At 37.3% G+C, this 27,604-nt stretch overlaps 1 protein-coding gene and 1 non-coding gene across 2 annotated transcripts; both read left to right on the forward strand.

Annotated features, from left to right (window-relative positions):
• Positions 1 to 13,460: 13,460 nt before the first annotated feature.
• On the forward strand, positions 13,461 to 13,563 carry LOC128194864 (small nucleolar RNA R71). The gene has a single exon (XR_008246313.1). It is a non-coding gene; the product is annotated as a small nucleolar RNA R71 (small nucleolar RNA).
• Positions 13,564 to 23,733: 10,170 nt separating this feature from the next.
• Positions 23,734 to 26,097, forward strand: LOC108332819 (probable terpene synthase 2). Its single transcript, XM_017568121.1, has 7 exons — positions 23,734 to 23,844; positions 23,958 to 24,240; positions 24,353 to 24,725; positions 24,851 to 25,069; positions 25,212 to 25,353; positions 25,445 to 25,690; positions 25,774 to 26,097. The coding sequence occupies exons 1-7, from the start codon at positions 23,734 to 23,736 to the stop codon at positions 26,095 to 26,097; spliced, it is 1,698 nt and encodes a 565-aa protein (XP_017423610.1).
• The last annotated feature ends 1,507 nt before the right edge of the window (positions 26,098 to 27,604 follow it).

Here is a 27,604-nt window from a genome sequence, read left to right on the forward strand (position 1 = left end):
TCTTCAGGTTTTAAGTGTCCAACAACCAGGCGGAGTACGAAGCTTTGGTAGCGAGTCTTGAGTTGGCTCGCGATATGGGGGCACGCAGATTAATCTGCCTAACGGATTCCCAACTGGTCGTGGGACAAATGAATGGCGACTTTCAGGTAAAGGACGACCACTTCCTCAGATATTTCCATAAGGCCAACGCCTTGGTCAAAGAGTTCGAACAAGTCAATATCAAGCACATCCCCCGCGAGGAAAACGCCCGGGAGGACTTGTTGTCAAAACTCAATAGTGGAAAGAAAAAGGCGCAACTAACGACAGTAATCCGACAGGTCCTATCATGGCCCTCAGTAGAGTGTTTGGCCTTAACTAGCCCAGATATTGAAGACTGGCGGATCGAAATTCGTAGATTAATATGAGACTAGGATGTCGGACGACCCATCTGACCAGCAAGCGCCCGCAAGATTGCACACTATATTCTCATTGGAGACGACCTCTACAAGAGAGGATTCTCTACCCCTCTACTCAAATGCCTGCGTCGTTAGGGCCGGCTACTACTGGCCGGCGATGGAGGGAGACGCCAAAAATGTTGTTCAAAAATACGAAAAATGTCAAGCTCATGCCAACATCCCCCAAGCACCACCGAGCAGGCTTCACGCTTTGATCTCGCCTTGGCCGTTTGCCCAATGAGGAATGGACATTGTGGGACCTTTCCCTCCCGGCCGAGCCCAAAAGAAGTTCATCCTGGTCACCATCGACTATTTCACGAAGTGGGTAGAGGTCAAGGCCCTCGCTACAATAACTGCCCAGCAGGTACAAAAATTTGTATGGAAGATAATATGTCGATTCAGACTACTACGAATGGTGATAACAAACAATGGCAGATAGTTTATCGACAAGAAACTAGGGTTGTTCTACCAAGGTCTAGGGATTAAACAGGTCACGAGCTCCGTAGAACACCCCGAGACGAACGACTAGGCGGAAGCCGTGAATAAGACGATAGTGGCTGAGCTAAAGAAGAGATTGGGAAGTAAGAAAGGTGCATGGGTAGATGAGCTCCCGAAAGTCTTGTGGGCGTATAGATGCACCCCACATGGGACGATCGGCGACATGCCTTTCAACCTGATGTATGGTACTGACACCATGTTCCCCGTTGAGTTGGGGGAACCATCCTTACGCCGGAAGGTTGAAGATCTCCATATCAACAATGAAGAGCTCAGGGTCGAGTTGGACACCTTGGACAAGAGACGAGACCGCTAGGTCTTACACGCAAAAGCTTGCAGGCGAGTCATGGAGAAGAAGTACAATACCAAAGTGCGTCCCAAGAGCTTCAAGGAAGGCGACCTAGTGTGGAGAAAGGCAGGCGATGCCCGAAGGGTGGCTACCCACGAAAAACTCGCCGCGAAGTGGGAGGGTCCATTCAAAGTAACCGAGGATCTTGAAAATGGAGCCTACCGTCTGGCTATGCTGAACGGCCAACCCATCCCAAACACATTGAATGCTACTCATTTGAAGTTTTATTTTAGTTAAAATTTCTTTTGTAATGTGCTTTCCTTTTGTAGAAGGTAATGCAAGCGATCAAGATTTTAACCGCTTCATGTATTTCATTTGCTGCTTTATCCACATCACTCAAGCCATCAACTTAACCGGGCGGAGAACGACGAGTTCATAAAGAACCACTACCGCTTGGAGCCAAAGGAGCGAGTTCTTTAGTGAACCGTCAACTTAATCGGCCGGTAAATGACGAGTTCATAAAGAACCACTACCGCCCGAAGCCAAAGGAGCGAGTTCTTTAGTGACCCGTCAACTTAACCGAACGGTGAACAGCGAGTTCATAAAGAATCACTGATGCCCGGAGCCAAAGGAGCGAGTTCTTTAGTGAACCGTCAACTTAACCGGGCGGTGAACAACAAGTTCACAAAGAACCACTGCCGCTCGGAGCCAAAGGAACGAGTTCTTTAGTGAACTGTCATCTTAACCAGGCGATGAACGACGAGTTCTTAAAGAACCACTGCTGCCCGAAGCCAAAGAAGCAAGTTCTTTAGTGAACCGTCAACTTAACCGGGCGATGAACGGTGAGTTAATAAGAACCACTGCTGCCCGGAGCCAAAGGAGCGAGTTCTTTAGTGAACCGTCAACTTAACCGGGCGGTGAACGACGAGTTCATAAAGAACCACTGCCGCCTGCAGCCAAAGGAGCGAGTTCTTTAGTTGTCAACTCAACCGGGCGGTGAACGACGAGTTCATAAAGAACCACTGCCGCCTATAGCCAAAGGAGTGAGTTCTTTAGTGAACCGTCAACTTAACCGGGCGGTGAACAGAGAGTTCATAAGGAACCACTGCCGCCCGGATTCAAGAAGAAACTGTGTTCTTATGTAAACCATCTACTCAGCCGAGCGGGGAAAGGTGGGTTCATTAACAAACCACTACTTCCCAAAACCCGGTGAAAGCAAAAGTTATCCACCGACCCAACTTGGTGGTAGAGCGACAAAAATGTTATAAAATCATAGACTAATTTGGTTTATAAATTGACGATCATAAACGAATTAAAATAACAATGAACAAACATAAAATAGTATTGCAAAAATGAAAGGGATGTACATCAAATCCTATAAACGGGTCGGCTAACTAACTAATCAATTTCTGTCCACATCCCGACCATCAACATCACAAAAAGCAAAAAGTTATCCCTTTCCCACTAAGCCCAATCATGCATTATCATCATCGGCTGGCTCACCATCCACACGGCCATTATCATCAACCGCCCCCTCGGCGCCAACAGGCGACCCTCCGACCGGGAGCATTTTTCCGTCATACACATCCTGGGAAATATCAAAACCGACAGCCAGGGGATCAACCTCCAACAGAAAGGTCGCTTGACGAAGGGCCTTAGTAAAGCCCTCTTCATGCTCAATTTGCACATTAGTGTTCAAAGTACTGATCGCTTCATTGGCCTTTACCAACTCTGCGGTCAGGCTATCATTTTGAATTTGCAGCTCTTCCTCCTTTTCACCCAACCGCCTCACCTCCACTTTGAGCCGGCCTGCTTCTTCAATAATCCAGTCACTCCTAGCCCAGGCGTCCTTTAGTTGTTGAACGATCGTCCTTAGTTCTCGGTTCGCTTCGTCCAACTTCCTCAACAACTCAGATCGCTGCTTCCCACATTCATTATGTTCAATAGTCAGGGCCTCTATCTAAGCCCGAAGATCTTCGACAGCCTTCTTCTCCTCGGCCAATTTAGCTTGAACGTCCCCAGCGCCATGTCGGTCGGCAAACTTGCGGAGGTACCAAGTAAGCATAGCTCCCCTGGTTGCAAATTCTAGGGCGACGTTAGTGATGTCCTTCTCGGACAAAGGTTCAACCACAGCCCGCTGAGAGGAGCTCATGCAAAAATCGACGCAGTCTCCAATGGTGAAGTCCGGACCAAAACGACCGCCCAGAATAAGGTGAGGGACGCTACCTTCCCGGCGACTCCTCTTAGAGGAGGACTTCTCCCATTCTTTGGATTTCCTCTTCTTTACCGGAAGGATATTTGGAACGGCCTCCGCAGACGACAACTCCACAACCAGAATCTGCTGAGCAACTTCCTGGGCGGTCGTCGGATCAATCGGCTTCACTTTCGAGCGAGATTGGGAACCCGTAGCATGGCTGGAATCGGCCGAGCGAGGATCCCCTTCTTTCGAGCTAACCATCCCCTTGTGCTTCACCGAAGGTACGTAGCTAGTCTTGCGAGGGGTCGAGAGAGACATGACTCCTGAAAGGAAAACAAAAATTTAGCTAAGTTAATATCAAAACAACACACAGCTAGTGGCAAACGCCATACTGAACGCCATCTGCTCAAAATCCTCATGGCCAAGGCATTCAACCAAAATGCGGGCAGGGATATGGCGTGGCAAGGTATTAATCATCTTATCGGCGTCTACTTCGGCAGGGGTCATAATACCGAGCAACGTGGCACGTAACTTTCGAGGGTCCCTTGTCCAATAAAAGGGGGGAACGCCCGCCTCGTCATGGAACTCGGACCGGTTGGAATCTTTAATTATCACTTTGAAGGATCTCTTTTTGAAGTTCTTGAAAGAATCCGAATACGGTTTGAACAAACAACAATTTCGAATGGAGTTCAGAGATACCCAGCGGACCTTCGTGAGCGGCCGGACTTGATAGTAGTGGAGAAATATGGATACGTGAGAGTGATACCTAGAGCGGAACTCACGGCCACGAAAGCTTGCAGGCAAGCCCATCCGTTCGGGTGCAATTGGGAGGGGGCAACGTTTAACATTCGGAGCATGGCTGATTGTGTTACCAATAAGGAGTATTGGTAAAACCTGAAGATGTGTTTTGATGATGCTGCAACTTATAGATTTTGGATGTAGTAGGAAAATATTTAAAAAAGCAACTTGTAGATTTTGAATGTAGTAGGAAAATGTTAACATTGTAATTTTTACTAGTATAATCGATTATGGTTAAGCAATAATCGATTATCACAAGTCATACTTGAATAATCGATTATCACTTCATATAATCGATTATCACTTTTTTGAAAACTCTGTAATGGACTTGAATAATCGATTATCACTTAAAATAATCGATTATTCATGGCAGTTGGGAGCTGACCTTTGGCATTCAGTGTACTTGGCTATATAAGTTGATTTGGAGAAATCAGAAGGTAACATTTTTTTTGAACTGAGAAAGCTTAGAACACTGTGTGTCAGAGGAACGTTCTTAGAGAGCTTTTTGTTCATTGTTCCCTTGCTTGGTCTTGTGAAAGGAGAGGCTCGCGTATCGTGTGTCGATAGTCGGAGCAGACTCTCTTCAAGTTAGCAAGGTACTCTGCCTGGTCGTGTGAAAGGAGAAGCTTGCGAATCGTTGGTCGATTGCCGGAGCGGTTCTCTTCAAGTTGGTAGAGTGGTTCTTTTCGTTTTATTCCTGTTCATTTGATTGTAATCTGTTAAACCATTTTTAGTGGAACTGTTAATCACTATTTATAGTGATTAACGACTGGACGTAGATTCTGTTGAATCGAACCAGGATAAAAATCCAATGTGTCAACTTTTCTATTCCTTACACTCTTTATTATTTTACGTATATCAACTGTTTGATTAATTTTCTGAAAGAAAAATTATTTTTACTAAAAGGACCAAATTAATTTTAATTGTGATCGAACACCCTTTCCGCTCTCTGAGTTTTAATTCCGCTGCGCTATACTCTTCGAAAAATACCCCCTCAGATACCTACAGATTGGAATGAAGTAAAGGGCACCCGCACGAACATTTGGTTGAATAAATAAGTATATACAAAGAAAAAGTATTCAGTGCTAGATTCCTTCCCATAAAAGACTCGTTCGTTAGGGTGACTAACACCAGTCGAATTAAACAAGAGTCATCTCCGTCCCGCACCACGAATGCACGATCGACCCACCACTGCAGCTCGCCCCGAGTTCTATAGTTTGACACGTATAGGCCTACCTTGTGCGAAGCCCACCCATACCCATCGATAACCGGCCAACAACCTTCTGGTTCGGGCCGCTCGACATCAATATCCACCCCTCCCTGGAGAAAGAAGAGTGAAACCCCATTTATAACCCTCTCGCCGCCAATCACCGGGGAGCCCGACTCCCGTCCCCCTTCTCGGTCGGTCTTGTCTAGGACGGACGACAACACGGAGCTGGGGAAGGAAGACCCGTCGCCGATAGATGAATTGTCGTTGTCCCTGCCCGCTGACCCTTCAGAGGAACTCACACTAACGATAGCCATTTATTATTTACCTTGAAAAAAGAATGTTGTCGGACGGTATGTATGAAAGGAAAAAGAGAAGTGTGAAAATGACAACACCCCGCACTCCTATTTCTAGCAAAAAAATTTAAACCGCCAACTCATCTCCACCTTCGAAATCTAACATGATCAACGGTCAAGATCAGGCAACAATCCCACTACCCGAGGTTGACGGCCCATGACAACACGACACGTGTTTTCGCGCCAAAGCCCAATTCAAAAAGCGTCGACCGGTCTTCTAACTTTTTAAACCCAACGACAATCAATTGTCTAGGGCTTGGGGGGCCTGGTGTACTGAGGATGCCCGGACGTCCTGGACGATAGGGGCAAGAGTGGCAAGGCCGACCGGTCGAGGTAGATGCCTCCGAACATGATTAAGGGAAAACACTTATTAAGGATCGTTGGGCCCTGGTTGGGCCGTGATTCAGGCTTCGTTAATCCAAGGCCCATAACCAAAACTATAAATACAGGTCAAAGGTAAGAAGTAGGTGGGTTCATTAATTACACATTTATTACAGTGCTTAACCTACTGATCAGACTATCATTGACTTTGGCATCAGAACACCTTTAGCAGGTACACCTCTGGTCGGCGCGTAGGAAATTGAACAAGGCTTGATTGGACGGAGAGAGCAGAGAAAACGTGGACCGAACGACATCCGTAGAAAATTGAGCAGGGCTTAGGTGACTCGACCCTATACCGGAACAAGTATCAAGAAAGTTGAAAAGTAGAAGTAGCATAACATGTCGATGAAAATGAAATAGAACGTAAATGAGAAGGTTGAGCAGATGGACTGAGTACAACACTCAATAATAAAATAGTATCTTGATGATAGAAAAAGAAAAATAATATTATTGTCTTACCTTCCTAAAAGGAGGAACGATTACATAAAAAAAAGAAAAATAGAAAAAAAGCGGGAAGCTACAAACAAAGGAATAGTTTGTCGAGTTGTGTACTCAAGCTTTAGGTCAAGCTTACTAGGTTGTGTGCCAAGCTTGTTAGACTGTGTATTGAGCTTGTCAAACTATGTCCTTGACTTGTCGAGCTTGCCAAGCTGTGTGCTAGATTTTGCCGAGTTGTGTTGTCAAGGTTGTCATGTTGGATGTTGAGCTTGTCAAGTTGTTTTGCGGAGTTGTACCGAGTTTTCTAAGTTGTGAAAATTCTATCATTGCCATATATTATTCATCCCAGCTTGGAATGAAGTTGTTTGAAAGGGACAAGTGCCATAGATTTGGTAAAAAGGTTTAGGGCTTGCTGAGTAGTTGAAATGGGTAAAAGCTAATAAAAGGTTTAAAGAATAATTCTGATGTATTATTTTAAAGATTAGAGTACCATATATATACATACAAGAATCCCATAATTCTTCATCTATTAAAGGAATGACAGGTGCACAAATATGCACAAATTATAATAATGCTAAATTATAACTAACACAATATTTGATTGCCTAATATCCCTTAATAGAATATTTGGCATATCTTAACACCCTTACTCAAGTTGGTGCATGGATATCACACATTCCCAACTTGAATAAAGACTCATTAAACAATCTTCTTGACACTCCTTTGGTGACAACATCAACCAATTGTAATTCTGATCTTACAAAAGGAAATGAAATTATTCCAGCTTCAAGCTTCTCTTTAATGAAATGTATATCAATCTCCACATGCTTTGTTCTATCATGTTGCACAAGATTGTGAGGAATTGCTATAGCCGAAGTATTGTCACAGTACAAACTCATAGCTTCATTTGGTTTAAAGCCCAAATCTGATACAACATTTTTAATCCACAAAATTTCACATACACATAGTGTCATGTCTCTGAATTATGCTTCAGCACTAGATCTTGCTTCTACAGGTTGTTTTTTACTCCTCCAAGTTACAAGATTCCCTCCTACAAAAGTAAAGTATCAAGAGGTAGATCTTCTATCATCTTTTAAACCTGCCCAATCTGCACTAGTGTACCTTTCTACCTTTAAGTTTCCATGATTTGAGAACAAAATTCCTTTCCCCGGAGCATACTTCAAATATCTCAAAATCCTCTCAACAGCATCCATATGAAGTTTTCGTGGGTCATGTATAAATTGACTAACAACATTTACTGCATAGGTGATATCTGGACGTGTATGGCACAAATAAATTAATTTTCCTACCAGCCTTTGGTATCTTCCTCTATCTATGCTTGCTGAATTTGAGCATTGAAAGAGTTTATGATTTTTTTCAATTGGTGTATGAGTTGGTTTACTCCCAAGCAGCCCAGTTTTCGATAGTAAGTCAATAGTATATTATCTTTGGCATAGAAAAATACCATGTTTTGATCTCGCAACTTCAATACCCAATAAATATTTGAGGTTTCCAAGTTGTTTCATCTCAAATTCAGATGCAAGGTATTGTTGTAAACTAGAAATCTCATCTTGGTCATTTCTTGTAACAATCATGTCATCTACATATATAATCAAAGCTGTAATTTTTCCTTTTCCTCTCTTAAAATATAAGGTATGATCAGAGTTACTTACTCTATAGCCAAAAGCATTCATACACTTGGTAAACCTTCCAAACCATGCTCTTGGGGATTATTTTAGTCTATATAGAGCCTTCTTTAATTTGCAAACCTTCATTCCAATTGAATCTGTCATGCCTGGTGAAGAATCCATATAAATTTCTTCTGAAATTTCTCCGTGTAGAAAAGCATTTTTCACATCAAATTGTAGAAGAGGCCAATCTTGGTTTGCAGCTAGTGACAGAAGTATTCTCACAATGTTGAGCTTGGCTACCGGTGCGAACGTCTCTTGGTAATCTACACCATAAGACTGAGTGTAACCTTTAGCCACAAGTCTTGCTTTATATCTCTCAATAGTTCTGCCAACTTTATGCTTAATTGTAAATACCCATTTGTAGCCCACAGTTTTCTTCCCTCTTGGTAAGGACACAAGATCCCAAGTGTTGTTTTTTTCTGAAGTTGTCATCTCCTCAACCATTGCTTTGGTCCATCTAGGATCTGTGTTGAGACCTCGGCAAGCGCACCGAATCGTTCAAGTAATATAAAATGGTAAATCCAAGTATCGTTTTCCCAAGAGATTTGTTTTGATTCACAGATTGATTAAAGTTTACTAATTTAGCGAATAATAAATGTAATTTTGTAACAAACTTAAGATTTACATACAGATGAAATTAGAGTGGTAAAAACAGTCGAATTAAAGTTCACTGGGGTTGAAATTCAAGTTCATCACTCCGGTAATCTTCTACTAACACAATTCCTCAAAATTAAGCATCGACATTCTAGGCGCATGCAGTCCCTGATCCCTCAGATGACAGTTCATAATCACTCAAACTAAATTACTAATCCCTTAGCTAATTCAGTTATCAGATTTGCCTTAAACACAATGTCACAGATGACTAAAAATTCCATCCTATGTCTAGGACTTGAAATCCTTTAGCAGTTCTATCCTAGGTCCGCGGTCTCATACATTTCCCAATGATTTAACCGTTCAAATAGCTCAGATTCCCATCATAGGCATGAATAATAAAGATAGAACACATAATTCAAACAAGTTCATGCACTAATAGAGAAATTACATAGAAGTTCAGAATTTTACTCTCAACCCTAGTGAAATGGAGTTCTAGCTACATATATACATCATAGAAGCGATAAAGCATGGATTGGACGGTGGAAATTGGTGGTTTTCCACCATGGAAGCACCTAGATACGAGCTCTGCAGCATCCTCTAGTCTCCTCTCCTCCTAACTTCCTCATTTCTGCCTCTGGATCGCGTTTTTAAAGAGAAGGGCTGTAAGTGATTTTTCGCTGGGCGACGAACGTACGTTCGCTGGGCGAGCGTCCGTCGCTGGGCGAGCGTCCTAGCTCGCTGGGCGAGCGTCAACTGTTGAGTCATGGGCGTTCGTTCGCTGGGCGAGCGTCCACTGCTCGCTGGACGAGCGTCCTCGCTGGGCGAACGTCCGCCTCTTGCTGGGCGAGCGTCCTAGCTGGATGTCTTCGCTGGACGAGCGTCCGCTTCTAGCTGGGCGAGCGTCCACTTGCTAGGTCACGGGCATGCACTCGTTGGACGAACGTCCACTCTCTAGACGAGCGTCCTTGCTTGGCGACGAACGTCCGTTCGCTGGGCGACGAACGTCCGTTCGCTGGGCGAGCGTTCTCGCTGGGCGACGAACGTCCGTTCGCTGGGCGAGCGTTCGTTCATGCTATTTGATCCTTCTGACTTCGGTCAATGACACTCTCCAAGTCTGTGATAGTATCCAATCCTTATTCTACTCCGAAATAAGCAAACAAAAGCATCAAAACACACTTAAACAATCAAAACTATATTTAAATCAACAATTATATACTTTTCATGAGAATTAACACTTAAACTTATTCAAAAGCACAACAATTTATGGAACAAAAACAAGCAAAATTTACACCTATCAAACTCCCCCAAACTTATATATTTTCATGTCCTCATGAAAATAAACAAAAACAATAGAAAAACAAACCCAACAAAACAGTTAGTATTCCATCACATAATCTCTGTCACAAAAGTAAGGATTGTACCTACACCTCCAAATATTCAGATCAAATGTTATAACTTCTATATTAACAAGTTCTTGAATCCAAAATGATAAGACAACCAGAAAAAGAATAAACCATTATGCTCAATCTGTGTTTATCTCAACCTGCAAGTATTTACAACTTCAATTCACACTCAGATTGTCATCAACTACTTCATCAACTTTTGCAAGTCATCTCATATACACTTCAAACATTCTGATTTAAATCAAAAGGACTTTCTCAGGTTATAACTTGGCTTGGCTAGAAGGAACATGGTTTTACAAGGAAACAAAACAACACTAAAGAAGAGGAGAACAAGAACATAGCAACATTGAAACTTTATTCAACAACTACCTCTTCATTCATCACAAAACGCATTTTCTGAATTTTTCTCTAACTTTGATACTTTTTCATATTTACATGATACAATAACCCCTTTTTTTTTCAAAAAAGTTAAGATTCAACTGATTATGATTTCCCCCAAACTTAATTTCTACCTATCTCTTGACAATTATGTTTCTTGTTCTCTTCTTCTAGAGTGTTGGATAAGGTAGATTGTTCTGTAATAAGCTGAGGGTTCACAAAAATATAAATAAGGCTCAACAGGATATCAAAGGATGAATATTCACATATGGATAGTCATCTGGCCAAGTAGTTAATTTCAACAACAAACAATTGCCTTTCTCAATTCTAAACCAGAATGCATCTGTATTAATAAGAATTATGCAAAAGCCGAATTCATAGCAATAACAACTTCTCACTTGCTCTCAAAGCTTTCTCAGTACACTCAGATATTCAAATTCTGGGTCACAATCAATCAGATTCAAGAACAAATCATATATAATCATAACACAAGTTCTAAAACTCAGATTTTGCAATAACAATCTCACAATCATGCCAGTTATCATGGACAGAATTCAAAATTCAAATTCAAACTTCGAACACACATTTCACAAACAAATCATTGGAGAAACATAATTCAATCCACACAACCAAACATATTCAGATTCAAACCACATAACCAAACATATTCAGATTCAATCCACACAACCAAAAGAACTGAAAACATAAATAGATAGAGTTAGAAAGCTGGGTTGCCTCCCAGTAAGCGCTTGTTTAACGTCTTTAGCTTGACATTAAGAAGCTCTCTGTGGTTGAGCCAATGGTTTGAAATCATCCTTCATGAATATTATATGCATGCAATAAGAAGAAGGACTTATTCCTTTCAGATCAGAATTTGACCAACCTACAGCTCCTTTGTCCACTTTTAAGAATTCAATTAACTTTTCTCCCTCCAGAGTGGATAAAGTATTACTGATGATCACAGGTTTATTGTCATCTTTGTCAAGAAAAGCATACTTCAAATGTGAAAGTAGCAACTTCAAGTCCAGCTTCTTTTCTTTTATCTCTTCTTCATCAGATGGAATATCCTCTAAAGCATTCAGACTCTGTATACATTCATCAATTAATTTCTCTTCATCTGCAAGTAAAAATTCACAAGCATCAACAAGAGTTCTTTCAAGAGGTGATGATATATGCATCGTCTTCTGTGTAATCATGCAGACTTCCTCAAGTTCATCAGTTTGAAAGCATGTATCTTCATCATTTGGGTGAGACATTGCTTCAAAAACATTGAAATTTACTTCTTCATTCTCAACTCTCACTTTAAGCTTTCCATCATCAACATCAATCAACACTCGAGTAGTCTTTATGAATGGCCTTCCCAGAATCAAAGGAATTTCTGTATCTTCTTCCATTTCCATGACAACAAAATCCACTGGAAATAAGAATTTGTCTACCTTTACCAGAACATCTTCTACTACTCCATGCGGATATTTGATCGATCTGTCTGCCAATTGTAGAGTCATGCGTGTGGGCTTCAACTCTAATTCTCCAATCTTTTTAAACATAGACAGAGGCATAAGATTGATGCTGGCTCCAAGATCAATTAACGCCTTCCCAATAGCCAGTTTACCAATGGTGCATGGAATTGTAAAACTGCCCGGATCTTTAAACTTTGGAGGAAGCAACTTCTAAATGATAGCACTGCACTGGCCCTGTACTTCTATAGTTTCTTCCTCAATATACTTTCTCTTCTTTGTGAGCAAATCTTTCATGAATTTCGAATAAGAAGGTATTTGCTTCAGTGCTTCTGAGAAGGGCATCTTGATTTCCAACTTCTTGAAAATATCAATGAAGCTCTTGTATTGTCTTTCCTTCTCCTTTCTAGAGAAAACCTTTGGATATGGAAGAGGTTTCTCGTACACCTGTTCTTTCTTTTTCTCTCCCTCTCTCTCTTTTTCACTTTCTCTATCCTCTTTCTCTTCTTCTTTATCTCCCTCTTTACTCATCTCATCTTTTTCTTCAATCAAATTTTTTTTATTCTCTCTTCCTTCCAGAATTGTTCTTGATCTTGTAGTAATAACTTTACAGTCTTTCTTTGGATTTACTTCAGTGTTTGCCCCAAAGTCCTTCTCTAGTTTTTCTTCCAACTTTTTAGCTAATTGACCCACCTGAATCTCCAAATTCCTAAGTGAGGCTTCTGTACTTTTATGGTTGGAGATTGATACCTGCATAAACTGCTGAAGAGTTTCTTCCAGTTTTGAAGTTCTGTCTGTCAGAGTAGGTTGTTGCTGAAAGTTCTGTGGAGGTGGTCTGTTGAACGGAACAGCTTGTCCCATACTCGGATGAGGTCTCCATGCTTGATTAAAACTTTGACCTTGATTATAATTCGTCTGAAGACCTTGATTTCCCATATAATTTACTTCTTCATGAGACATGCTTTGCACTACACATTGACCATTGTTATGGTTTCCTCCGCATAATTCACATCTTTGAAAACTCTGATGTTGAGCTTGAGAAACATTCTGCAGTTCTTTAGGTAGCTGAGATAAATTCTTCATTAATGTCTCAAGTTGCTGAGTCATAATCTTGTTCTGAGCTAGTAAAGCATCTTGAGATTGAAGCTGAAGAACACCTTTTTGTTGAAATTGGGCTCTTTCACTCTGAACTTCATTATCATTTGCAGCCATGTTTTCAATCAGTTCATGTGCATCTTCAGGCGTCTTCCATCTGATATTACCTCCAGCTGATGCATCTAACATTACCTTTGTTTGGGATTTTAGCCCTCCAAGAAACAGATTTAACAGTGTAGGCTCATCAAATCCATGAGTAGGGGTTTTTCTCAGTAGGCCTTTGAATCTATCCCATGCTTGACCTAGAGTTTCATCAACATCCTGTTGAAAAGACGAGATCTCCTGCTTTCCCTTATTGACTTTGGACTGAGGGAAAAACTTATTCAGAAATTTAGCAACCACATCATCCCAGACTGACAGACTATTCTCTGGAAAGGAATTCAGCCACATTTTTGCATTACCAGCCAATGAGAATGGAAATAAGCTGAGTCGGATTGCTTCATCTGGAACCTGGTGAATCCTCACTGTATTACAGATCTCCATGAAAGTAGCCAAGTGAGTGTATGGATTCTCGTGGGATAATCCATGAAACTGATTGTTCTGCACCAGATGAATAAGAGCTGGCTTCATCTCCATGTTAGCAGCATTCACCACTGGTCTTGCAATACTGTTGAAGTGCAGAGGTCCTGAGAAAGTATTATAATCTGCAAGAGTACGTCTTCCTTGCCCAGAACCTTCTCCAGTACGATTATCTTCCATTTCTTCTTTTTCTTGCCCAGATGAAAAGTCCAGAATTTCTTCAGAGATAACAGAGGATTCTCTACTTTGTCTTCTTCTACTGTTGTTCCTTCGAGCAGTTATTTCAATTTCCGGATCAAAAAGTAGATTTTCAACCTGTTCTCTGCTTCTCATACAAAACACAAACTAAAAAGAAACAATCCAAAAAGACACAATTTCTACAGATGGATAACAATTATGCATAAAAATTCAAATACAGTCACAATAAACACTTAAACAAAAAAATAACTAAAATCAACTAAACTAGATAAACAACAAACAATCAACGAAAACAACAACAAATCCCCGGCAACGGCGCCAAAAACTTGTTGAGACCTCGGCAAGCGCACCGGATCGTTCAAGTAATATAAAATGGTAAATCCAAGTATCGTTTTCCCAAGAGATTTGTTTTGATTCACAGATTGATTAAAGTTTACTAATTTAGCGAATAATAAATGTAATTTTGTAACAAACTTAAGATTTGCATACAGATGAAATTAGAGTGGTAAAAACAATCGAATTAAAGTTCACTGGGGTTGAAATTCAAGTTCATCACTCCGGTAATCTTCTACTAACACAATTCCTCAAAATTAAGCATCGACATTCTAGGCGCATGCAGTCCCTGATCCCTCAGATGACAGTTCATAATCACTCAAACTAAATTACTAATCCCTTAGCTAATTCAGTTATCAGATTTGCCTTAAACACAATGTCACAGATGACTAAAAATTCCATCCTATGTCTAGGACTTGAAATCCTTTAGCAGTTCTATCCTAGGTCCGCGGTCTCATACATTTCCCAATGATTTAACCGTTCAAATAGCTCAGATTCCCATCATAGGCATGAATAATAAAGATAGAACACATAATTCAAACAAGTTCATGCATTAATAGAGAAATTACATAGAAGTTCAGAATTTTACTCTCAACCCCAGTGAAATGGAGTTCTAGCTACACATATACATCATAGAAGCGATAAAGCATGGATTGGACGGTGGAAATTGGTGGTTTTCCACCATGGAAGCACCTAGATACGAGCTCTGCAGCGTCCTCTGGTCTCCTCCCCTCCTAACTTCCTCATTTCTGCCTCTGGATCGCGTTTTTAAAGAGAAGGGCTGTAAGTGATTTTTCGCTGGGCGACGAACGTACGTTCGCTGGGCGAGCGTCCGTCGCTGGGCGACGAACGTACGTTCGCTGGGCGAGCGTCAACTGTTGAGTCATGGGCGTTCGTTCGCTGGGCGAGCGTCCACTGCTCGCTGGACGAGCGTCCTCGCTGGGCGAACGTCCGCCTCTCGCTGGGCGAGCGTCCTAGCTGGATGTCTTCGCTGGACGAGCGTCCACTTCTAGCTGGGCGAGCGTCCACTTGCTGGGTCACGGGTATGCACTCGTTGGACGAACGTCCACTCTCTGGACGAGCGTCCTTGCTTGGCGACGAACGTCCGTTCGCTGGGCGAGCGTTCTCGCTGGGCGACGAACGTCCGTTCGTTGGGCGAGCGTTCGTTCATGCAATTTGATCCTTCTGACTTCAGTCAATGACACTCTCCAAGTCTGTGATAGTATCCAATCCTTATTCTACTCCGAAATAAGCAAACAAAAGCATCAAAACACACTTAAACAATCAAAACTATATTTAAATCAACAATTATATACTTTTCATGAGAATTAACACTTAAACTTATTCAAAAGCACAACAATTTATGGAACAAAAACAAGCAAAATTTACACCTATCAATCTGCCAAAGCTTCCTATATATTACTAGGAATAGAATTTGAAGATAATTGAGATTATATGACTGAGATAACCTGTGAGATGACACATATTTACTAATGGGATATTTACCTTTGGCTTGGAGGTCTGATTCATATTTAGTTGGAGGTTGACCACGACTAGAACGAGGTGGAAGAATATATTGAACAATAGTAGACTCAGTGTTTGATGTGTTGGTGGTCTCACGCAAACAAGAATCAATTCCCTGATCAATTTCATCTAAATTAGTGTTATCAGAGATAGGATCAGAAGGTACCTCTGAAGAGTGAACTTGAACCTGTGGAGAAGATTGAGCCAATTGGTTATGATCAGAAGACACTGTATTATCCAAAAGAGAAGTGTCCATATTTAGGATTGGCTCACTTCTTGCAGAATGATCCTCATACGATAATTTATCTTCACAATATAATTTGATATTTGAGATATCAAACATACTGACATCATGATTATGCAGTTCACTTTCATTGCCTCCCTGAAGTGGAGAATCAACATAAAAAAATTCATGTTCATTAAATGTCACATCCATAGAAATATAAAATTTCTTTGATGATGGATGGTACGCACGATAACCTTTTTGAGTTGATCCATACCTAACAAAAACACATTTGATCGCTCGTTCTTCAAGCTTTGTACGTTGATATGGGTGTAAGTGAACATATATAACACATCCAAAAATATGAGGTGCTAAATAAACTATGGGAGGAAGGATACAATGATCAGACCACACATCAAAAGGCCTTTAAAAGTTAAGCACACTAGAATGGGTTCGATTAATTAAATAAACGGCAGAGCTCACAACCTCACCCCATAAATGAGATGGACATTACCATCTATCAAAAGTGATCTTGTCACCTCTAATATATGTCTATTTTTCCTCTCAGCCACTCCAATTTGTTGTGGTGAATAAGGACATGTAGTTTGATGCAAGATGCCTTTAGAGTTCATGAACTCTATTAATTCAGTCATAAAATATTCCCTTCCATTGTCTGATCGAATAACCTTAATAGATGTGTTAAATTGTGTAACGATCAGATGATAGAAGGAACGAACCACATCACACACATCACTTTTATGTTTAAGCAAATATACCCAGGTTACACGAGTACAATCATCAACAAACCTAATAAACCATTTTTTTCCATTATGTGTAGATTGTGAGGCAAGGCCCCAAACATCTGTGTGAATTAATGAAAAAGGAAAATCAGTTTTATTATTGCTTAAAGGAAACACAACACGATGATTTTTTGCCATAACACATGTTTCACAAAAAAAATCAGAAATATTGCATTTATGAAATAGTGATGGAAATAATTTTTCTAAATAACCAAAAGAGGGATGTCCCAAACGTTTATGCCATAACCAAATTTTCTTTTTGTTTTTATCTTGTATGTGATCATTCGCAAGATAAGCCAACCCTCTTTTATGGGTTTGTTGTGAGACATTTTCAAAATAATATGGTCCTTTACCCTCTCTAACACTAGCAATCCTCTCCTTGAAAAATGTTCTGAAAAAGACAATGGGTTGGGTAAAACAAGGCCACACAAGAATGTGATTTGGTTAACTTGCTAACGGAGATAAGATTACAGTTTAATGTAGGAACAAATAAAACATCAGGAATCGATAAGGAGGGTGAAAGGGATACAATACCTATACCTTCAATAGGAGATGAGACTCCATTGGCATTAATAATAACAGTTTTAGAACAATTAAAGGAAAAATTAGTAAATATATGAGGATCACAAGTCATATGATCAGTAGCACCTAAATCAATTATCCAATTACTACCCTTAGTAACAACAAAAAGATTAAGGGCAGAGTTAGATATACATGACTTGGTCATAAATTCGGTAGCAGTAGAATTATAACTCTTGGAAGCCGTGGAAGTTCCAGAATCATGTTTCTCCGATTGATTTTTATCGGAAGAAGCCATAAGAAATATTCAATTAAAAAAAGAAGCATTGATTCCTATATTGTAGAGGATATTAGTGTTTGGCTCTTGATACCATAATAAAAGGTTTAAAGAATAATTCTGATGTATTATTTCAAAGAGTAGAGTACCATATATATACATACAAAGATCCTATAATTCTTCATCTATTAAAGGAATGACAGGTGCACATATCTGCACAAATTATAATGATTCTAAATTATAACTAACACAATATTTGATTGCCTAATATCCCTTAATAGAATATTTGGCATATCTTAATAAAAGCTTTAGGAGACCATCCGTGATCTTGTCCCTTACACTATGGAAGTTTATTTGTGTTTGGTTCGTTCATGAAACACCTAGTTAAAGGAAATTTAGATAGTTGAGTGATTGTCACACTAAACTATAGCAAAAAAGTTTATTTTTGGTCTGGTGTCAATGAGATGGATTAGACACCCGATGAGTCTAGTGTTGGGATTAAATTTTGAGATTTTATTAATAATTTTGTTTAAATCTTATTTTATTAGTTTTGGGTCTAGTAATATTTAGTTTGATTTTTATAGAGATAAAATAGGGATAGGTAGTTATGATTTTCTGTTTATCTAGGTACAATATTATTTTATGATAGATTAAGCAAATTTTATTTTTAAGATAGTTGATATTTTATTTTTCAGTTTTTATTTTTGTTCCCGTAATATTTAAGCGTCGCGACTATTTAAAGTCCTTCAATTATCAATGAATAATAGACTCAATTTTAGGAAAATATTAGAGTGTGTGTAATGTGAGATTTTCTTAAGAGTGGTATTATAGCTTTATGCTTTGAGCACCGAGAGAGAGAAAGAGAGAGAGGAGAGAGTCAAGCATCATGAGAGAAAAAAAGAGTGCTTGATTTTTTTGTGTGAGAAAAATGGCAAAGGTTGTCAATGGTATGAGTGTGCCACAATTGACGAGAAAAACCAATTATGACAATTGGTGCCTACAAATGAAGGCGTTATGGAGATGTCAAGACGTTTGGGATATGGTGGAAGACGGGTATGTTGAACCTGATGAAGACGAACATCAGACGGTGGCATAGATAACTACATTGAAGAAATCACGTGCAAGAGATGGGTCAACATTGTATTTCCTCTATAATGTAGTAGGTGAGTCGAGATTCAAAAAATAGCGAATGCTAAATAAGCAAAGGAAGCCTGGGAGAAATTGGAGGTTGCGTATAAAGGTGACAACCGTGTTAGACAAGTCTGAATACAAGCTCTTAGAGTAGAGTTTGAATAGTTGAAGATGGAGCCCAGAGAGCATATAACCGAGTACAAAACTCGGGTGGAGAAGTTGGCCAACCAACTCGACAAGAATGGAGAACAAAGGCCATCTAGCCGGGTGTTGGGAAAAATTTTGAGATCCCTTACAAAAGATTTCAAAAGTATCGTGTGCGCCATTAAAGAATCGAAGGACTTGTCGATTCTCATAGTGGATGAACTTGCTGGGTCATTAGAAGCCCACAAACAAAAGAGAAGGAATTGGGATGATCAGGTTGAACGTGACGATTAAGCACTACAGGTACAGTTTGACTTGAATAAAACTCGGATTACTCAGAGCCGAGGTCCTAATGGTAGAGGCCGAGGAGGCCGAGGATGAGGTGGGCGTGGCCAAGGTAATTTTGAGAATGATAGTGAAGAAGAGCAAACCGATCAACAGAATGGGCGTGACCGAGGACAAGGGAAAGGCCAAGGAGATCGGTCAGGAGTTGAGTGTTTTAAGTGTGGCAAGTACGACCACTATGCAAACTAGTGTAGATCAAGCAAGTGTTACAATTGTGGCAAGGCTAGCCATATTGCAAAGTATTGCAAGACTGAGACAAAGGAGGAGACTAATCTCCTTACTGAAGATGCGGAAGACCTGTTGCTGGCAAAGAGCTCGGATGTAGTGGACATGGAAAATTCGATCTCAACAATGGATGAAGTGATCTTGATAAAAGGTGCGACAAACGTCGAAAAGGAACTCAAACAAAAAAGATGAGGAGATTTAGCGGATAGGGAGGCTTCTGGATGAAGCTAATGAAATTATAAATAAATAGAGGGTTGAGCTTGAGGAGCTGAAGAAGGCGGATGTTGGACCATGCTTGAAATCAAAGACTGATGAGATTTCTAGCAACTCGGTATGGTATATCTAGATATTGGGGAAAACAATCATATGTGTGGAAACGAGAATTTTTTTTTTATAAACTCACCAAGGTGGAGGCCAAATTTGTGTCTTTTGGAGATGACTCCAAGGTGGCCGTGAAAGGACGTGGAATAATCCGACATATGCGGAAGAATGGATGAGTTGGAGAGATTAGGGATTTTACTATGTTCCTGAGCTGAAGATAAATATTTTAAGCATGGGTTAGATAATTGAGAAAGGTAATTCACTTTTTATGAAGGACTAGGTACTGTATTTAAAGGATAAGCATGGTCGTCTAGCAACCCAAGCAAAAGTGAACAAGAACTGATTGTATGAACTGGAGCTCAAAATCTTGGAGAGAAGATGCTTGAAACAAGATATGACTAGCAAGAGCTCGTATAATCTAACTCAAATCTGATTGAAAGAAGCAAACTCGGTGTTGGATGATGCACATGGAAAACTGAATGAAGGAAGGAAGAATTTAAGTTTATAGGGGAGTTTGTTGGGATAAACTTAAATTTTAGGGTTTTATTAATAATTTTGTTTAAATCTTATTTTATTAGTTTTGGGTCTAGTAATATTTAGTTTGATTTTGATAAAAATAAAATAGGAAGGTAGTTATGATTTTATGTTTATCTATGTACAATATTATTTTATGATAGATTAAGCAGATTTTATTTTTTAAGATAGTTGATATTTTATTTTCAGTTTTTATTTTTATTCTTATAATATTTAAGTGTCACGACTATTTAAAGTCCTTCAATTATCAATGAATAATATACTCAATTTTAGAAAAATATCATAATGTGTGTAACGTGAGATTTTCTTAACATCTAGGATAGGAGAAAGTATGTTCATCACTAAGGAAATCTCATTAATTGGTTAAGTGAGAGGAGTGTGCAATGGGAATAGGCATGAGGGCACAATGTAACCATTCCAACCTTTGTAAGGAGGTCGAAAGTGTATTTGCATTAATTAAGATGAATTCTCAAGCTGTTTCGAGCAATTTCCAAACCAAGAAAATATATGAGATCGCCCATGTTTTCAATATCGTTGTTTCTCCCTACATCTCTAAATGTTTCTTTCTACACCTCCAATTTCCGAAAATAATTCTTATATTCAACGAATTTCGAAATCCGTTGAAACCTTTAAAAATCCTTCAATAAATTTCAAAATCTGTTAAAGTTTAAAAAAAATCTTTCAATAGATTCTGAAATTCGTTAAAAGATTCTTTTAATAAATTTTGAAATCTGTTGAAACACGTAAAATGTACCATTTTTAATTTGCAGATATAGTTTTGAAATTTAAAAAAAAATTCAAGGTATAAGAAAAATTGTTGGTTGGAGGTGTAGAAACAACCTACCTTTTAATATAAAAGAGGCTATCTAGTAAGGTGGTGATGTGCTTTATTTTGTATATGCATACGCAGTCGATAGTAGTTTTTTCCTATAGGAAGTTTAGTGATTACATATATATATATATATAATAAAAATAACAAGTTCCTTCTACTATTTTTAAATCCCTAAAAATTACCAACAGTTTTCCTCCATTAACCTATATTGTAGTTTTCATTTATTTCGGTGTAAGATAATATTGTTAGTCGGTAAAGGAAGAATCCATTTCTAACTTCATCAGAAGAAAAAGCAGAAGAGGAAAAACTGGTATTGATGTATCAACAGAAAACTCTAATCCAGGGTTTTCGAAAGCCACAGCTCCTAAGAAATGTCACACTTCCAACAATATAAAAAAGTATTAGAAAAAGTAGGTAATGCATTAAAATGGAGAATTTTTTTGTGTGCGGCACAACGTGAAACAATATAAAAAGTATTAAAAAGTAGGTATTAAAGCATTGAAATGGAATGATTTTTTGTGTGCAAAGTACTGGCACAACGATAAATAATATACAAACGCGATATCTGGTGGTGTTATTATGAGGTGAGGTTAACGCTACTTCTTGATTCAGGATCATCCCAAGGAAGTAATGCTATCCTTTTCTTTATTTTCCTGACTTTGTTTTATATATTATACTAATCATTATGTGTGTTAAAAAATTAAAGTGTATATATAAAAGAGAGATGTAAAACAAGGGCTATTTACGTAATTTTAGGATTACCACAAGAAAATATTAATTTAGTTTATTAAATATTATTATCAACTACATTGCAATGTTATTAGAGTGTTTTTTTTTTCTTGATAAATGTTACTGGTTAATATTTTATTAATAGGAGAATTCAATCTATAATATCTTTCATCCTGTCTTCCAAATCCTTTAAATAAAATTTATATTTCTAAATAGGGATTGAACTAACAACCTCTTCCAGTCTTCCTTCCAAGTTATTAAAGTGTTTAATAGACTCTAAAGTTAAAAAAGGTTAATTGTTTAAAAAAAAGTTTAAGATGTAAAATCATTTTTAAATAATGTAACTGTCAAATAGTAGTATTTATGTAACTTTGAGCATTGATAGATATGTAATGATAGGCATTGATAGAGTAGGCTTAATCAACTCTATGTTCATGTTAATTATTTTTCGACTTTTTTTAATAAATAAACATTTGAGTTTGTTTTAAATTAGCATTAGTTTCTTTGATGCTAATAGAGTTTGTTTAGTGTTAGATACTAATAGAGTCTGTTTAACCAATTAAAAAAAACAATTATTTTAATTTTTTTATTAATTGAAAATTAATATTAATTATTTTTAACTGTTTATTTGTGTTAGTATGAACATTAATTAAAATAAATAAGATTATCATTAACCTAATTAATACTAATATATTTAGTTTTTTAGTATTTAAGTTTGTTTAAAAGTTTGTATTGGTTAATTGACACTAATTCTATTCATATTATTTTATATGAAATATAATATATTTTTAATACTTATTTAAATTAGTTTGGACTTAGTTATGAATCTATGCATCTTCATGACAATAAATAAAAATTATAAATTATTTTTAATCCAAAGTCTAGTTTTAATCTCATCACTTTCATCTCTTTTGTCCACACTTATCTGTTTCATCTAAATTCATCTCATTCATTTACACTTATATAATTTATTTACATTTATTTTTTTCATTTACACTTATCTTCTTCGTCTTTATCTTTTTCCTTCGTATTCATCTCTTTGATATATTCATCTCTTTCTATCACACTCATCTCATCCCCTACAATTTTTTTTCTACTTTTTTATTTGTATGTTATTTTGTTGAAGATGGAGACATGTACAACAATTATCCTTTAAAATTATTATCATTATTGTATGTCAAAATAATATTAATTAAATTAATATTCAAAATAATTTTATTTAATATTAACTATAATAATTGAAATCAAATAAATTTTAAAATAACAATGTATTAATGCCAATTTGGCAATTACTAAATCACTTTAATTAAAAATTAATTTACGTTTGTTTTTAATCTATTTTAAATATCTATTTTCTTCTAATAAAAAATATATAAGTAATTACTATAATTTATTCTTAATTTTTTTTATTCAATTAAGCTTCGGTTTAACATCTAACTATCAATCTTTACTTAAAAGTAAACTATGAACACCAAAAATGTTATTCTATGGAATTAGATTATATCAATTTGTTAGTATTAGCATTATATATTAGTAATTAAATGGACTGATGCGTTTATTTTAGTCTTTCCATATAAGATTTCATCAATTCTATTTTATTAACATATTTAACATTTAATTATTTTCTGCAAATTTTGAACAAAATTGAATATAGAACTCCACTAATTAGATAAATTTAATGTTCTCACTTTGGTAGTTTTACAGGAAAAATCATTAACCTGTGTCATCATATAAATATGTAGCCAAATGTTTGGACCCTCAACAAACTACACTTTTTCATTCGAAGCACTTTGTAATAAGCAAAAGATGTCCCTTCCATCTTCAACACTTGCAGTAGCTGAACTCAGACGACCTTGCGTGAGTTATGCTCCTACCATATGGGGAGACACTTTCCTTCAATATGCTTCTCAATCCAAGGTATTAATTATTTCTATTATTTTCATATATAATTTTTATTCAGGTAAATATAAATTCATTACTTTATTTAATAATCGATAACGCTTAATTGAATCACGCAACTATATTTGCAGGAAACCGATGACAATATGAAGCAGCAAGCAGAAAAACTACAAGAGAAGGTCAAATCAATATTTCAATCATCATTGAATCAAAACATCGTACAAAAAATAAACTTCATTGACTCAGTCCAACGTTTAGGCGTAACATATCACTTTCAACAAGAAATTAACCAGGCGTTGGAACAAATTTACAACACTTTCACAAAACACAACACCATCAATGAAGATGGTGACTATCACTTTGTTGCTCTACTCTTTCGTTTGTTAAGGCAACAAGGATATGGAATTTCATCAGGTACCTAGATGTAGAACTTTCTCTTTGATGTTTAAGAAAAAATAAATTATATATATAAAGTTATTTTCTATAAAATAGGTTTGTTTCTTATATATGTTCAATATCTGAACAGATGTATTTAACAAATTTAAAAATGGCCAAGGAAGCTTCAATGAAACGCTTGCCAGCGATGTTCAAGGGTTGTGTAGTTTGTATGAAGCTTCACATCTGAGAACTCCTGAAGATGACATTCTAGAAGAAGCATGTGATTTCTCAAAAACTAAACTTGAGTCCTTGGAAAAACAGCTAAGTCCATCTGTTGCTGCACAAATCAACCATTGCTTAAGGCGACCTCTTTACAAGAGTGTACCTAGGTTTGAGACAAGGCATTGCATGACCCTCTTTGAACAAGATCCTTCCCATAACGAAACTCTATTGATCTTTGCAAAAGTAGATTTCAACCTTCTTCAAAATTTGCATAAAAAAGAAATAGGTTATATCACCCAGTAAGCCTTTTGCCTTTAAATTTCTATGCATATATAGTATATTGAAATACACTGTTCATAAAAAAGTTTTAGATCGTACAGAATAAAGTATACACAAATTGTTGAGGTGTAATTTATTTTAATAGGTGGAGGAAAGATTCAAACTTTGTGACTCTGGTCCCTTACGCAAGAGACAGATCGGTTGAAAGCTATATTTGGTGTTTGGCAATATCCTACAAGCCTGAATACAGCAATCCAAGAACGTTTGTGGGAAAATTGATCCATGTTATCTGTCTTCTAGATGATACATATGATGCTTATGGAACAGTTCAAGAACTTGAACTCTTCACAAACGCAATTCAGAGGTTGATGTGTTTCACAAACTAGAGCTTATATATTTTAATGTGAAAATTATATATATATATATATATATATATATATATGTTGACTTAGCTCATGATCTAACATTAAGATTTCTTAGAATAATTCCTTCCTTCTAAATTTCAGATGGGATATTAGTCATATTCGATCTCTTCCAGAGTGTATGAAAGTGGTATTTGAAACAGTTCTACAACTGTGTGAAGAAATAGAGTTGCTGACAAGAGAGAATGGAAAATCAAGCTTTGTGGTGCCACATTTTAAGCAAGCTGTATGATTATTCTAATTTCAAATTTTCAACTTTGGAGTGCTTTTACTCGATTCAGTTTATCTTATCAGATTATTAGTAATTTTACATGCAGGTTTCTAACTTAACAAAAGGGTACATGGTTGAAGCAAAATGGTGTCATGAGCATTACATTCCAACATATGAGGAGTATAAAGCTAATGGAGTCTTAACGTCTTGTTTCCCTTGTATGATAACTTCATTTATTAGTTTAGCAGAATTTGCAACAGAAAGTGTGCTGGATTGGATTCTCAGTGATCCAAGTATCATTAATGCTGCATCAGTTATTGGGAGAGTAATGGATGACATGGCCTCACACAAGGTATTCCTTCATATCATCAAAGTTAAAATCTGTTTTTATATGTTCCTGCAAAATATAAGAATTGGATTTTCTGAAATGAATAGTTTGAGCAAGAAAGAGTACATGTTGCATCAGCTGTGGAATGTTGCATGAAGCAGTATGGCATTTCAGAAGCAGAGGCTTATAACTTGATTCACAAGGATGTTGAAGATTGTTGGAAGGTTATAAATGAAGAGTGTATAAGGTCAAGTGATGATATTATTCCAAAGTGTGTGCTGGATTGTGTAGTTAATTTGGCTCGTATATCTGAGGTTTCTTATGAAAATCATGAGGATAAATATACAAATGCAGATTTGCTAAAAGATTATGTTTCTTCATTGCTTTTGGATCCCGTCTCCATCGATCAGGAGAAGTTGACTGCCATATAAATTACTGGAGCATGCCTTATTACAGTATCATTACATATACTATGGAATGTGAACTAATATGAAAATCAATTCATGCTACGTGAAATGCTTATTTGAGTTGTGTCATATTACTTTCACTTGTTTGATTATCAATGTAACGAGGTGTAGTGATTTTATAAGTAAAGACCTTTTAGTTTGTTTCTGTATTTGTTATAATAATTCGGTTCTCAAGATTTCTGTATGACCCACATGCTCCTCTCACTATTATAAAAAATATGTTAATGTTATTTTCTAATAAATAATACTAGAACTTTGGGGACGAAAAAATTTAATTTATTTTAATATTTTATGTCCCAAACCTTTTTTTTTCTTTTAAAATAATCGATCAGTGCCTTATTTTCAAAAATTCGTTTTAATCTTTCCCCTTTTAAATATAGGCCAATTTTCTTATTCGAAATATAAAAATTATACAACTTAAAATATATTTGTCTCCTTTTTTCTTACTCGTCTCTTCCGCTTACCCTCAATTCCTTTCATTTACATTCATTTTTTCATCTCTTATTACACTTTTCTTTTTTATCTAAATTTATTTCCTTTATTATGAGTTTATCCATACTAATCTTTTCATATTTGTCGTTCACACTCATTTTCTAATCTATATTCATTTTCTTTATTTACACTTTCCATTTGTTTACTATAATTATTTTATTTTTTTATTTTGTTGAAGATAAAAGCATTGTACATAAATTTTTTATATTTATTGTCGTTAGCGTAAATCAGACCGATGTAAATTAAATTAATATTGAAATAACACTACAAAAAAGAAGGGCATTACCGAAGGCCACAAGCCCTCGGAAAATGCCAGAAGTCCTCGGTAAAGGGTATTTACAGACGGCTTATTGACAGCCAATAAGCCCTCGGTAAAACCCTTGTCGCTAACATTTACCGAGGGCTTCTGCCCTTCGGTAATTACCAAGGGCCAAAAGCCTTCGGTAATTACCGAAGGGTAGAAGCCCTCGGTAATTTCCGAAGGTCGGAAGCCTTCGGTAATTTCCGAAGGGGAGAAGCCCTCGGTTATTACCGAAGGACTGAAGCCTTCGGTAATTAGGTAACGTAGGTTTTTACCGAAGGGCAAAAGCCTTCGGTAAGTTGGAGGGAAATGTAAGAGACAATTGTATTTCTTATGAAACCAACAACACAAACAGACCTGCATAACAGTTTTCAGATATATATACAGACCTACATAATGTGCATCTCAAAGATGCAATCATTGATCAATATCCATAGAACATCCATTAATCCATAGAACATCCATTAATCCATACAAGATGTATTTATAGTTCAAACATAAAACAATGTAACATAATGATATTGTAACATCCAAAGTCATCCAATTGATCTAACATCGAAATCATCTAAACTCCAAATGTTCTAATATCCAATTTTTTCTATAACAAGTAATAACAAAATGAAACTAGTAATGTACATAATTTGCATTGTAGGATCATCAATCTATAACATTATTTAT

Source organism: Vigna angularis, chromosome 11, assembly GCF_016808095.1.
Source record: "Vigna angularis cultivar LongXiaoDou No.4 chromosome 11, ASM1680809v1, whole genome shotgun sequence".
NCBI lineage: Eukaryota > Viridiplantae > Streptophyta > Magnoliopsida > Fabales > Fabaceae > Vigna > Vigna angularis.